General features: G+C 40.5%; 1 protein-coding gene across 5 annotated transcripts in view; it reads left to right on the forward strand.

Annotated features, from left to right (window-relative positions):
- LOC149319881 (NEDD4-binding protein 2-like 2) overlaps positions 1–13135 on the forward strand; it is a 66077-nt gene that overhangs the window by 10484 nt on the left and 42458 nt on the right. For 3 of the 5 annotated variants that reach the window (XM_089512519.1, XM_089512520.1, XM_089512522.1), the window contains one exon: positions 3383–3526. In XM_089512519.1, coding sequence (XP_089368645.1) covers positions 3383–3526 — 144 coding nt within the window. Of the gene's footprint in view, positions 1–3382; positions 4850–9801; positions 10108–13135 lie in introns of those variants that run through there. The other 2 variants (XM_089512523.1, XM_089512521.1) reach the window with 2 other exon arrangements.

A 13135-nucleotide genomic window follows, 5' to 3' on the forward strand; every position in this document is an offset into this window, starting at 1 on the left:
CAAGATGAAAGCCCGTGCTTGAGCAAGACTCCAAGTAACCTGGTTGTTTACAGCTGTCTTATCTTCCTAATGCTGTTCTGGCTGATAAATACCCAGACAATGCTGGTAAGCAAAAGGAAGAGGGTACCTCTGCTCTCAGATAGGCTAGTTAAATGTTGTAATCCTTATCTGGAGAGGTAAATCTCCCTTGCAATTACAATGAATGCTGCAATTGTTTGCAGCATCCTGGTTGCAGCATCCCTCCCTCCTTACCTGCTTCCTCCAAGGTTTCTGCCCTGGCTTGCCTTGGGAGTGGAGTCTGCTGCCCAGCCAGCTGGGGCAAGGACTGAGGCTGAGACTTGAGTCTCATAGCCCCATCTCTAGTCCCAGGATGAAACCTCTGGGCTCTAAAAGCCAAGCCTTGACCCTGGCTCCATCTCCCTTGGAACTCTGTTGGCCAGAGGGAGCCAGCGTCAGGGCCGGGTCTTGGGTCTTGGAGCCCAGAGGATCCATCGTAGGTACTAGGCCTCAAGCCTCGGCCCCAGCTCCAACCCTGGCCCTGGCCCCAACCCCAGCTAACTGGGCAGCATACTCCACCTCCAAAGCCAAGCCAGGGCAGAAGCCTGGGAGGAAGCAGGTAAGGAGGGAGGGGGAAAAGAAGGCGGAGAGAAGGAGGGGAAGGGACTTTTGTTCCCAATGGTGGCGCAGCTGCATGAGAACTGCCATTGGGACAATACAGGCTTGCCATCCACAGATGCTCAAATCTGCGGATAGCAAATGCGCATATAAGGAGGGCCCACTATATTACCTTTTATGGACATCTGTGTTTTGACATACAAAGAGACATATTCAGTTCCTTACAAGTGTGAAGCCAGTGTATAGGCTTGCATAGGGGCAAAACAGAAGGCCGGCTGGGGGCGGTGTCACAGTGTGGCACTTAGATGCTGCACGCTCCAATACCACCTCAAAGCCGGCGTCACGCCATCCCCCTGACCATACGGAGGGCAGCTTTGCTGTGTTCCAGCAGCACAGTGTTTACATGCCGCAGGAGCACCACAAAGCCAGCGCCAGCACAGCACTGGAAAAGCCGGCTTTTTGCCAGCTCAAAAAGGAGCAACAATTTGCTGCTTCTCTTTGTACCAGCAAAAAGCTGGGTTGGAGTTGTGGCGTGCGGTTGCCGTGGCCCCAACCTGGCATTCAAAGGGAAGGCATGAAGCTGCCCCTTCAGGGCTGTCTGTTTCAGCCCTCAGTGAATTCACTTAGTGAATGTGTGCCAGAATCTGATGATGATCTAAAAGTTCAATGCCTTTCATTGAATAACTTAACAGATAAGTTAAATGCCTAGACACTGAAAAGTCTATGTTCATCCCTAACGTGTGTGTGTGTGTCAATATATATTTATATAATTATGTTTATACGTGAATGTTGATGATAAAAGTGCCTAAAACATCATTAAGCAACCTGCTTATTCTTCCATGTAAAAATAGATTCCAAGATTTAAGAGTGCTTAGGTGGGATGCTCATGTTCATCATAAATTGAGAGCTCAGGTGGCCAGAGTGGAACCCCAAAGAGATTTAGAGTGGCTAAAGAGATGGGTGGAAAGCTACACCTGTTTCAGTATGGAATATTCAATAACCCTGCTAGCTTTTTACTTCCATAGTTGCTTGATTTATTGTGCCTGTTTACCCAGACAACTAATGATGAAGATTTGTCTTGCCCTGTTGCTAACTTCACCTGACTGTTAAGTTATTATTGTAGGCAATTTGAGTTTCCTAAGGCTTCAGTCTTTGGATAAGAAACAAAAATATTTAAATATAAAAAATATCAAAGCCAAGCCTATTCGGGTCTAGCTTTAAATCAGAAGAGTAGCAGAATAGTCTAACAATACTTCCCCAAGAACTGGACTGACTCAAAAACAACCAAGTAGCTTGAAGTTCAAACAAAAGTTTACTAATGGCTTTAATCTATATCCTAATCTTGCTAGTGAATAGTTCAGGTTAAGAAGAAATGTTTATCTCACCATCTTTCCAAAGAAAGTTAATGGAGAAGGAAGATGGAGGACCCAATAGGCCAGGAGAAAATCTTTGAAAACTGTGAGTCCCAAAAAAGGGGGAGTGACCTAAGTCACATGGTTAGTTTGAATGAGAAGAGGTAGGTTGCATGCAGGAAATCCCTATCTATATAAAGAGGGTGAAAGAATGCAAAAATCTTCCAACAATTATCCCGGCACTTTGTCACTGAGATTCATTCCTTCTTGTGCCTATTGTATTTCCTGGTCTTTCCCTCAGACATTTCTATTAAAGTCTCACATAAAACTCCATGCCCAGCTCTTTTTTATATGCTCTGAATTGTAAACTTGTTTGAGCTGGCACCTTGTAGATTTTGGGCCACCTAGCTCAGTGCCTCACACCAAAGGGTGAAAGTGTCTTGCTGCTCCAGAGAACAGGACCTGGAACTATCGATGCAAGCTACAGGAAAAGAGATTCCACCTCAACATTAGGAGGAACTTCCTTACAGTAAGGGCTGTTCGACAGTGGAACACACTCCCTTGGAGTGTAGTCGAGTCTCCTTCCTTGGAGGTCTTTAAACAGAGGCTGGATGGCCATCTGTCGGGGATGCTTTGACTGAGAGTTCCTGCATGGCACAATGGGGTTGGACTGGATGGCCCTTGTGATCTCTTCCAACTCTATGATTCTATAATCAAAGCCAGGGTGAGTAAATGGCAGCAACTAGGGGTAAATAGCCAGCCAAACACACATAGTTAGAACCTTGAACAGTTCCCAAAATACTAAGCATCCACAAGCAAAATGACATAGGCGGGATACAGACCATCCAAAATGGGCGGTCTGCCGGCGTCTCCTTTTCCACAGGCAGGAAGCTGCAGCGGATAAACCACACGGTTTCTCACCAGCAAAAAAAGAACCTGCAAAAAGCGGGTTCTTTTTCTGGCGCACTTGTGATGCCCGAGTGCACTAATGGCGCACTCATGACGTCACAAGTGCACCGCGACATGCGGACTCTAAACGTCCGTCGCGTCAAAATGGCGGCTCCCGTGTAGACAGGACGCCGCCATTTTGACACCGCCAGTACGTACTAGGGTTAGGGAGCGTCTGCATGGTCCACGCCCCCTAACCCTAGTACCACCACCGCCACACCACACTTTGCCCGTCTGTACCGGGCCATTATTACCTTATGTTGGTCTCTTCCACAGTTCCCTTTTTTCTGCTCCTATTCACTTAGCGGATTACTACCTGTGCTGGTATAGGTGGTTTTTGTTTGGGATTTTAATGATAAACATCTGCAAGAAAGCTTCAAATTTGAGGAAATGAGTGGCAAGAGAGATGTTCTATCTAACTATTATAAAAAAAATTATAATACTTGAACTTACTTTTTGTTTTGTAGGAGGAATGAGCATGGGGTCAGTCGTGAGAAGATTGTTCAAATGTTGGAAAGATATGAATATCAAATGTCAATACCCATTGTCATGAATTCAGTGTTGCCTTTTCACAAAACTTCACAAAGGCCACCTCCACAAAGAAGACAGAGGTGGGAAGGCTGTTCAGACTCATGGAATACTTTTAATGTATCAAATAGCCGGTAGCAGTGTATCAGATAACTCTAGATACACTTAACTAAGGTCAATCCTTTTTTTTAAAAGATACAATTTGGCACAGGATTAAAAGATTTAAGCCTGTTGAAGTCAATGGGTTTAAGCATGATTAACTACATGTTGAATTGTTTTCAAAGTATTCAGCTAATTTGCTTTGAGGCTAAATAGTCTTAATGCAAATAATTGTTTGGAGATTGTTTATAAATGATGTAAATGTTTAATATTAAGACCGACCATTAAATATTTTTAAAATTATATATTTGTACTAATCTTGGTTTTAATAAAAACCTGCAATAAAACATATAGCATATGATTCCACATTAGTTTGTAACATGAGGGTCTTGCTTATGTTGGAAATTGCTGTGCAGTTTCTTTAAAAACTAGTTGGAAGAAAATGAATTTTTAATAAGGCCAGATAACCAAAAGAATAAGTTTAATATAGCTATTATCTTTAAACCATTTCTTCTTAGTGCTTTTAACACCAACTTCAATTCTAATGATTCTTTTATACCTGTTATTCCACTTACTAGTTAATGTCAGTTTAATTTTCTTATGTTTGAGGTTTGTCTGTACAGTGAGTTGCCAAAGAGGTAAAGTCTGTACAGTTAAAATTTGAGACCGGCACATTAGCTTGTAGTTTTATGTGGAATCTGCAGAAATACAGAATTTCTTTAGTTTTTAATAGCAAGATTGATGTTTGCATTTTTAAAGTTTACACTACTGTTCTACGTCAATCTTGCTTTTTGAATTTAGTTAATTTTCTTATGAAAGATACAAGATGTTTTAAATACACTGCAAAAAGCTGGAACTATATATATATATATGTGGACATAATCCATATTATGTTATTTTAGAATTGCAGTACAGCCAGTTCATTAAATGTTGTGGCATGGTGGTGTTCTGCTAATTTAGGATGGGTTTTTTAAAACTGTGTGGTGTCTACTAGTTGTTATGTGCTCTCGAATGATAGTTTCAGCAGTCCACTGTCAGAACAATACGGTTAATTATCTTGAGCTTAGTGCTTTGTAATTTTGATTTCAGTGAAAAACTAAAAATGACTATGTAATCTATTACAGCAAGGGTAAAGAACTTTTGGCCTGCCACATGTTTCTTGCCTATAACTCCATCAGCCCTGCCCTGCATTGTCAGTGATAAAGGATTCTAAGAATGGTGGCTCAAAACATCTGGAGGGCCAAAACCTCTTGGTATCTGTAGATCGGACAATTAAATAAAAACAGTTCTGTAAATGTGAAATAAAAGCAGCTCTTATTTTAGCTCTCTAAATCCTATCCCATCCACCTCACTTCAACATAAGTGCTTCCGGGAATTTTTAAAACTATGACAGCACTATGTGGCTTCTGTCTGAGGACAGAAGTATGACAAAGCACAGTTTGGTTTTCACATATTGACATATACACTGTTTTCCTGGACATATAGGACCGTAAAGGATGGGGAGGCATCGCTAGTTTGCTACTTCGTTGTTTGGCAAAAAGTAGTGCTTACCCCAAATAAACAGGCAGTTTGCTTGACTGGCCTATATATGTTGGTATATATGAATGAACTGATTGTCAAATGTATTTATGAAACCAAGTTTGGCTTTTATTATTCATCTCTTGCTAATTTTGGATATTCATCAAGGTTTTGGGGAGAGGAAAAATGCAAATTAGTCATATGCACTTTTAATCATTCTGGCATTTTGTCTGCAAGATTTAAAGCTATGTCAACAACCAATTTTTTTCTTTTCTTTTCTTTTTGCAATTTGGCAAGTTTAGTAAATTAAATAATATTATACAGATGCGTTAAACTTTTAAATTTCTGCAACTGTGCTTATACAAAATTAAGTCTATTTAAGTAACTATTCTTTATTAGTGACAAGCAGAATAGCTACATCATTGGAACTAACAATATTCAAGAGAAAATAAATGCATGCTAATTTTTATCCCTTCTTTACTGCTTTTTAAAATGGGAGGTGAAACAGTTCTGTTATATTGTGTTCATGTAAACCTCTGAGCTAAATAGAGAGCTAACATGTTTCTGCATTTTTATTTTTAAAATGTACTTAGTACCTGCTGCAGAAGTGGGTTAGACAGTACTATTCTAGTACTGTGCACTGTTAATTTACTGATGGAGTATGAGGAGAACAAAGACTTGCTGAACTACTACGGAAGCAGATGACTGCTGCTGCAGAGCACAAGAATGCTAAGCAAATAGGATTTAGAATTTGTGGCAGTAACAGTAGGCTCACTGAAATGAATGGGGCTTAAATTAGCCTAGTCCAAGATGCCATTGATTTTCGTGGATTTGTGCCAAATATTACTGACCCTGAATTTGATTCACAACCAGTGAATTGCATGTTTTATCTGCCCTGCTCTGTTCGACGCAAATGACTAGGGTACTGTAAAGAGTGAACATTTGAGGTGGGGAGAGGGTAATGATCACTTGGACTTGCTTGGATGTTTTCTGTCATTCTGCTCTTGCCTTCACACTCCCACTTGTTTATATGGGGCTTAGTAAAGAAAGGTTCCTGCTTTGTTATTATAAGGTTGCCAATATATTTGAATTGATGAAAATAGAGCATTATCAGAAGTGTGGAGGAAAAGAAAAACTTGGGAGAGCTGCAACTAATCTATGTCAACAGTATTGGACTAGATCAGAATAGGCAAAGTCCAGGAGCCAATTTTATGCCCCCAAGACCTGCCACAAATTGAAGCCAAAAGCTTCTGGAGGATTAATTCCCACTTTGTAAAACATATAGGGGTAGGTTTGATTAAAAACAAGCCTTGAGAGGTTTTGCCTTGTTTTGAAGGGGAGTCTTTCCTTACTTTTTAGCATTTTCCCCTAGTCATGAAGAAGAGGAGGAGAAGGGGCCCAAGGCCCTCAAAAATAACCACAAGAACAGCATGAACTTTATGGCTTCCTATGTCCCTAGAGGTTAATTAGTAAAGTTAAGATTTAGTTTCTGTGATGAGGCATCAAAGTACGGTAGCTATATTTTTGTATACAAGAACTTAGATTTCCTCCTCAAGCATAACCTCATGTACCTTCTTAAGTGGGGAGGCCATCATCTGGAGAGACATCCTGTAAGGCATTATGGGCTCCTGTCTGAAGGAGTTTTGACTCTTTTCTTAAGGATGAGTGGAAGAACTGTAGCACTTGTGCACACAGGGATTAGATGTCACTTTTGTCTTGTTTTGGGGAAAGAAAATATTCACTTCGAATAGATACAGGCTGAGTCTAATACAGGTTGAATCTCCTATATCTGGAATCAGAAATCCAAAATGTTCCAAAAACCAAAACTTTTTCATGGCTGGCTGAAATAGTGATACCTTGCTTTCTGTGTATGAAACAAAAATGAATTTTTTGTGTAGACTTGGATCCCATCTCCAAGATACCACATTATGAGCATATATAAATACAGGAATTCTAAAATCTAAAACACTTCTTGTCCCAAGCATTTAGGATAAGGGAGATTCAACCTGTACGTATTTAAAAGTAATAGGAGCTAGCAAGCATGGTATAATATAACACAGGGTTCAGAAACTACATTTAGAGAAATAAGGACTTCTGAAGATAGCACATATATTCCAAGCATATTTATGCAAAAGGTTTTTTTTTAATGACTAATAATAACCTACATGTTTGTGCAGATATTTGTGGATATGTATTCACAACAATGTCAAAAGAAGTAATCTCAGAGCCACCGCAGTAATCTTTGAGTATTCTTGGAGAATAAGAAAAGTCCCAGTGGACTGAAGGAGAGCAAATGTCCTGATTTTCAAAAAGGGAAAAAAAGAGGATCCAAAGAATTACTGCCTGGTGAGCTTGACATCAATACCAGGAAAGATTCTACAGCAGATCATTAAATAGACAGTCCACGAGCATTTAGAAAGAACTGCCATAATCACAAAAGGTTTACATGGATTTCTCAAAAACAAGTCATGGCAGACTAATCTTAATTGTCCATATATAATAATAATAAATAATAAAAGTTTTATTTTTATACCGCCCTTCTTCAAATCAGGGCGGTGCACAATAGAGTTGACAATACAATATACATCAAAGCAAATGCAATATACAAAAAAACCATATCACAATAAAAACCTAGACATATTAAAAACATTACAACCTCGTGCCAGTCTAATGCTGGCAGAGGGAAAGGGGGGAGGTGAGTACACATTCTGGGGGGAAATATTCATGGGTAGGCTTGCTCGAATAAATAGGTTTTCAACCCCTTCTTAAATTGGGGTAGGGAGGTGGCTGCGCGGAGCTCTATGGGCAGCGAGTTCCAGAGGCTGGGGGCCGAGGTCGTAAAGGCCCTCCTGGAAGTAGAAACTAACCTGGCCTCCGGAACTCTTAGAAGTTGCTGCCCAGATGATCTGAGGGTGCGGGGCGGATTATATGGGGAGAGGCGGTCCATCAGATACCCTGGGCCCAGGCCATATATATATGGACAGTTAAGATGACACCAAATTAAGAGGAAGAACTAATACCCCAGAGGACCAGATCAAAATTCAAAATGACTTTAATAGATTAGAAAGCTGGGCAAAAACTAACAAAATGAATTTCAACAGAGAGAAATGTAGGATACTACACTTGGGTGGTAAAAATGAAATGCACAGATAAAGGATGGGTGATATCTGGCTTGACAACAGTACATATGAATGGGATTTAGGAGTCCCAACAGACCGCAAGTTGAACATGAGATGAAGTGTGATGCAGCAGCTAAAAAGGCCAATGTGATTCTAGGCTGTATCAATACAAGTATAGTGTCTAGATCAAGGGAAGTAATAGTGCCACTCTATTCTGCTTTGGTCAGACCTCACCTGGAATACTGTGTCCAAGTCTGGGCCCCACAATTCAAAAAGTATGTTGACAAGCTGGAGTGCGTCCAGAGGAAGGCAACCAAAATGGTGAAGGGTCTGGAAACCATGCCCTACGAGGAGAGCCTTGGGGAGTTAGGTGTGTTTAGCCTGGGGAAAAGATGGTTAAGAGATGGATAGTCTGTTTAAATATTTGAAGGGGTGTCATATTGAAGATGGAGTAAGTAGATTGCTGCTGCTTCAGAGAATAGGACCCAGAGCAATCGATTCAAACTACAGGAAAAGTGATTCCACCTCAGCATTAGGAAGAACTTTCTGATAGTAAGAGCTGTTTGACAGTGGAACACACTCCCTCAGAGAGTGGTGGAGTCTCCTTCTTTGGAAGTTTTTAAAGAGAGGCTGGATGGCCATCTGTCAGAGACTCATGGGTAGACTCACAGAATCCATGGGGGGGGGGGGAATCTTTTACCTATCTTGTCCAGGGTTAAAATATTTAAGCTATGGGCTTAAACTTGTAGAAATGGCTTTATTTGTATTTTACTTTTGTCTCTTTAGTAATTTGTACAGATTATTTGCTTGTACAAAGTCAGATGACTGGTTTCATTGTTTTCCCCCCTGTTGACAAAGACAATTAAGACAATGATAAATCAGGTTGCAAAGGATGATAAATCAGTTTTGCACATAGTGGAATCCTATGACGTGTGCATGTGAGCACGCTTGCCTTCACTCTCTCTCTCTCACTCACTCACTGAGTAAAAGCTGCTGGGAATAATCTCTTGTATTTTAGCTATAGAGTCAAATATTTCTTAACAACTAACAGTATTGTCTTTTGAGATGCACTTTTGTGTAGACACTTTCCTCTCCAAGCCCCTTGTTTTTTGTTCTTATTATTGAAGGTTTGTACCAGCATGGCTTTCTGTTTCCTGGTTTGTTTTATTAATAATATAGAGAGAAATCATACTATAATTGAGACTCAAAATCTGGAATAAATTCTAAAAGTTGAATGTTTGTAGACTTGTGTTTTTAATTTGTATTTGTGCATGTAAAAACTTCTTAATGGAAACTTTATTAAATCTAAAGTTTTGAATTATGTTTTGCATCTTAATTTATTTGCAGTATTTTGCAATCCAGATATGTCTCAGTATTGGAGATTGCTATGAATTTTAGTAACTTAAATATTTTAAACAATTAACACGTAACATATAGCTATTAATCGTAGCAAAAGCAGTAAGTGTTGAGACATATTTCCCCACTGGTGAGCCATATGGATAGAAGGCTTAGTATCTTTGATTGTGCCTTGTGTCGTTCATCAGTGCCTATGTGTGGCTGGATCTTCCTTCCAAATATGAGCAGGGATTATCAAAAAACAATTTGTTTTCTCCTCCTTGCAGGTAAGGGTTTGCATTGTTTGCAGTCACTGATACAGAAAGATGTACCCATATTGATATTTTGCTTGTGCTGGTGCCAAAAAAGGAGGAACAGGACTAAAAAATGAAGACGCTTGGGTGGAGTGGTGTGAAAGAACCTTGAAGGAAGCTAGCTCCAGAGTTTCAGCCCTAGGGCTTCCGTCACTACTTTGCCTTCCCTGGATTTGGTGCTAGACAAATAGCTGTGTGGATGAATGGGCCCAATATGTTAAAGCATGACCAATTTTCTCTTTCAGTTCTTAGATGTAAACAGACACAGGAGTACAAAATAAAAACAGCAAGTACTTGATGATGATGATGATGATGATGATGATGATGATGATGATGATAATGATGTTTATTTAAAATGCCCTTTCCATCAAAGGACGGTACATCAGTACATGAACAATAAAAAGCAAATGATGAAACGCCACACTAAAAATACTGAAATACTAAAATACTGTAATAAACTAATATGCTAAAAACAAAATCCTCCTCAGTCACTACCCATCTCAGCCACCTTAGGCTTGCTCAGAAACTTAATCCGGTGAATCAGAGAAAGGGCTTCTCCAGCCGGGCGTGCAAAGGAAGGCTGTTCCACAAATGCCCAGCCAGATCCTGAAAGGCTTGCCACCTTGACCGAGCTGTACATGTTGGTGGAACTGCCCATAATTCTTTGGCTACAGATTTTAAATGTAAACTTGGTGTGTAGCAAATAAGTTAAACACTCCCAGCTCCCAAAACCCTATTCATATTTTATTATTTCCTCTCTTCCCAACACTGTGCCTGATTGGCCTAAATCTCAAAATTATAGCCTTTCCCCCCTTCCCAGCATCCCATGAATTATGATTGGCTCTTCCTACCCAGGCTTGCACAGCTCAGCTCCATAAGTGATTAATGCACTTTGCCTGCTGATCTCTTTGAACGTTTAGTAGCATGAGAGATGACGGAATACCTGATCCTTTGGGAGAAGGAAACTCAGTGGGACCACAGAATTTCCTAGACTCCTAAAGCATCATGAGGCAGACTGTGTAAATAGTGAATAATGGAGAATGGATCATAGTGTTTAATTAAGCAAGGGAAGAGGATTAAAGTTTAATTATGTCCTAAACTGGAGCTCTTGTAGCTTATCACATATTGTTATATTGGGCTTTATTTTAGTTTATTTATGCAAATCGCCCTTTAAAAGATGCCAAAGGCAAATAGAACAACTTAAAAACTACCAAAACAGGACATTTACATTAAAATGAGGCAGATGACAGACAGGGACGTAGCTAGGATTTTAGGAAGGGGGGGTCCAAACTAAGTGCCACCATTATAATGGGGCTTGAATGTGGCGGCGCAGCAGCACACACCATTCATTTTTCTAATGGAAGGGGGGGTCCGGACCCCAAGAACCCCCCCCCCCTTGGCTACGTCCCTGTGACAGAGAAAATCCCATATCAAACTAACAAGATAAACTAAACTCACATACATACATGCATGTATGCATGCATAAAGGGCCTAGCCATATCTCCTGGCCAATGAGTTTAACAGCCTGCACATAGTTGCAAAGAAATCATACTTGTCTGTCTGTCAAATATTACTCAGAGAAAGGTGGGATATGTAAAAGAGGCTCCTTGGCTGTCCTTGAAGGACAGTCAGGTTTCTTATACTCATTCATTAGAAATCCTGGTCCTATCCTGTTAGAACAGGGATGGTTAACTCTGGCCCTTCAAATGGTATTGGATTGGTTCTTGTAATCACTCACCATTGGCTATGCTTTCTGAGTTGCAATCTAATTTCTAAAGGGCCGTAGTTGCTGTTCCCTGCTTTAGAGTTGTTAAACTGCACGCTGAAATAAATCAACATGGATCAGTTATCAGTTCTGCTGAAGGAAAAAAGTGCACTAAAGGATTACTTCCAGTAAGATCTTTTACAGCACTTATATCAACTGTACTTTTCAAAACCTTTCAAGAGTAGCTGCTATGTAGAATGTGTTTTCAGTTCAGGTAAGAGATAGACTCAACGAGTTGGAAGACACCACACGGGCCATCCAGTCCCACCCCCTGCCATGCAAGAAATCACAATCAAACCATCCCCAACAGATGAACATCCAGCCTCTGCTTAAAGACCTCCAAAGAAGGAAATTCCACCACACTCCAAGGAAGTGTGTTCTACTATTGAACAGCTCTTACTGTCAAGAAGTTTCTCTAATGTTAAGGTTGAATCTCTTTTCCTGTAGCTTGCATCCCTTCTTCGGTGTTCTAGTCTCTGGAGCAGCAGAAAACAAACTTGCTCCATCCTCTGTGTGATACCCCTCCAAATACTTACACAGGACTATCATATCACCTCTTAACCTTCTCTTTTCCAGGCTAAACATATCCAGCTCCCTAAGTCTTTCCTCATAGGGTATGGTTTCCAAGCCCTTCACCATTTTGGTTGCCCTCTTTTGGACATGCTCCAATTTTTCAACATCCTATTTGAATTGTGCCTAGAACTGGACACAGTATTCCAGATGAAGCCTGAACAAGGCAGAATAGAGTGGCACTATTACTCTCCTTGATTTAGACACTATACTGCTATTGATGCAGTCTAAAATAGCATTGGCCTTTTTTAGCTACCGCATCACACTGTTGACTCATGTTCAAGTTGAGGTATATTAGGACTCCTAGATCCCTTTCACATGTAGTCTTAAGCCATGTGTCCCCCATCCTATATCTATGCATTTCATTTTTTTTTTATTTATATACCGCTATTCCAAAGATCATAGCGGTGAACAGCAAGTAAGCAAATTAGCAAGTAAGCTAATTTGCCCCCAACAGTCTGGGTACTCATTTTAGCGACCTCGGAAGGATGCAAGCCTGAGTCGAGCTTGGGCCCTTTGCTGGTCTTGAACTCGCAACCTTGTGGTTTCGAGTGAATGGCTGCAGTACAGGCATTTAACCACTGTGCCACCAGGGCTCCTTTTTTCTACCTAAGTGCAGTATCTTACATTTCTCCCTGTTGAAGTTCATTTTGTTAATTTTGGTCCAGTTTTCTAATCTATTAAGGTCATTTTGAATTTTGATCCTGTCTCCTGGCATATTAGCTATTCCTCCTAATTTGGTGTTATCTGCAAATTTGATAAGCATGCCCTCTATTCCTTCATCCAAGTCATTGATAAAGATGTTGAATAGCACTGGGCCCTGGACAGAATCCTGTGGCACCCACTAGTCATCTCTACATGATGAAGAGGAGCCATTGTTGAGAGATAGGTAAGCCCTGCATCACTATAGCCCAATCCCTTTTGGGTACATTTGGGCACTAGTCCAAACTACAGAAAGGCACTCCTATCTGC

This window comes from Sceloporus occidentalis, unplaced genomic scaffold (assembly GCF_023333645.1).
Source record: "Sceloporus occidentalis isolate IW3139 unplaced genomic scaffold, rSceOcc1.0.p SCAF_2, whole genome shotgun sequence".
Lineage (NCBI taxonomy): Eukaryota > Metazoa > Chordata > Lepidosauria > Squamata > Phrynosomatidae > Sceloporus > Sceloporus occidentalis.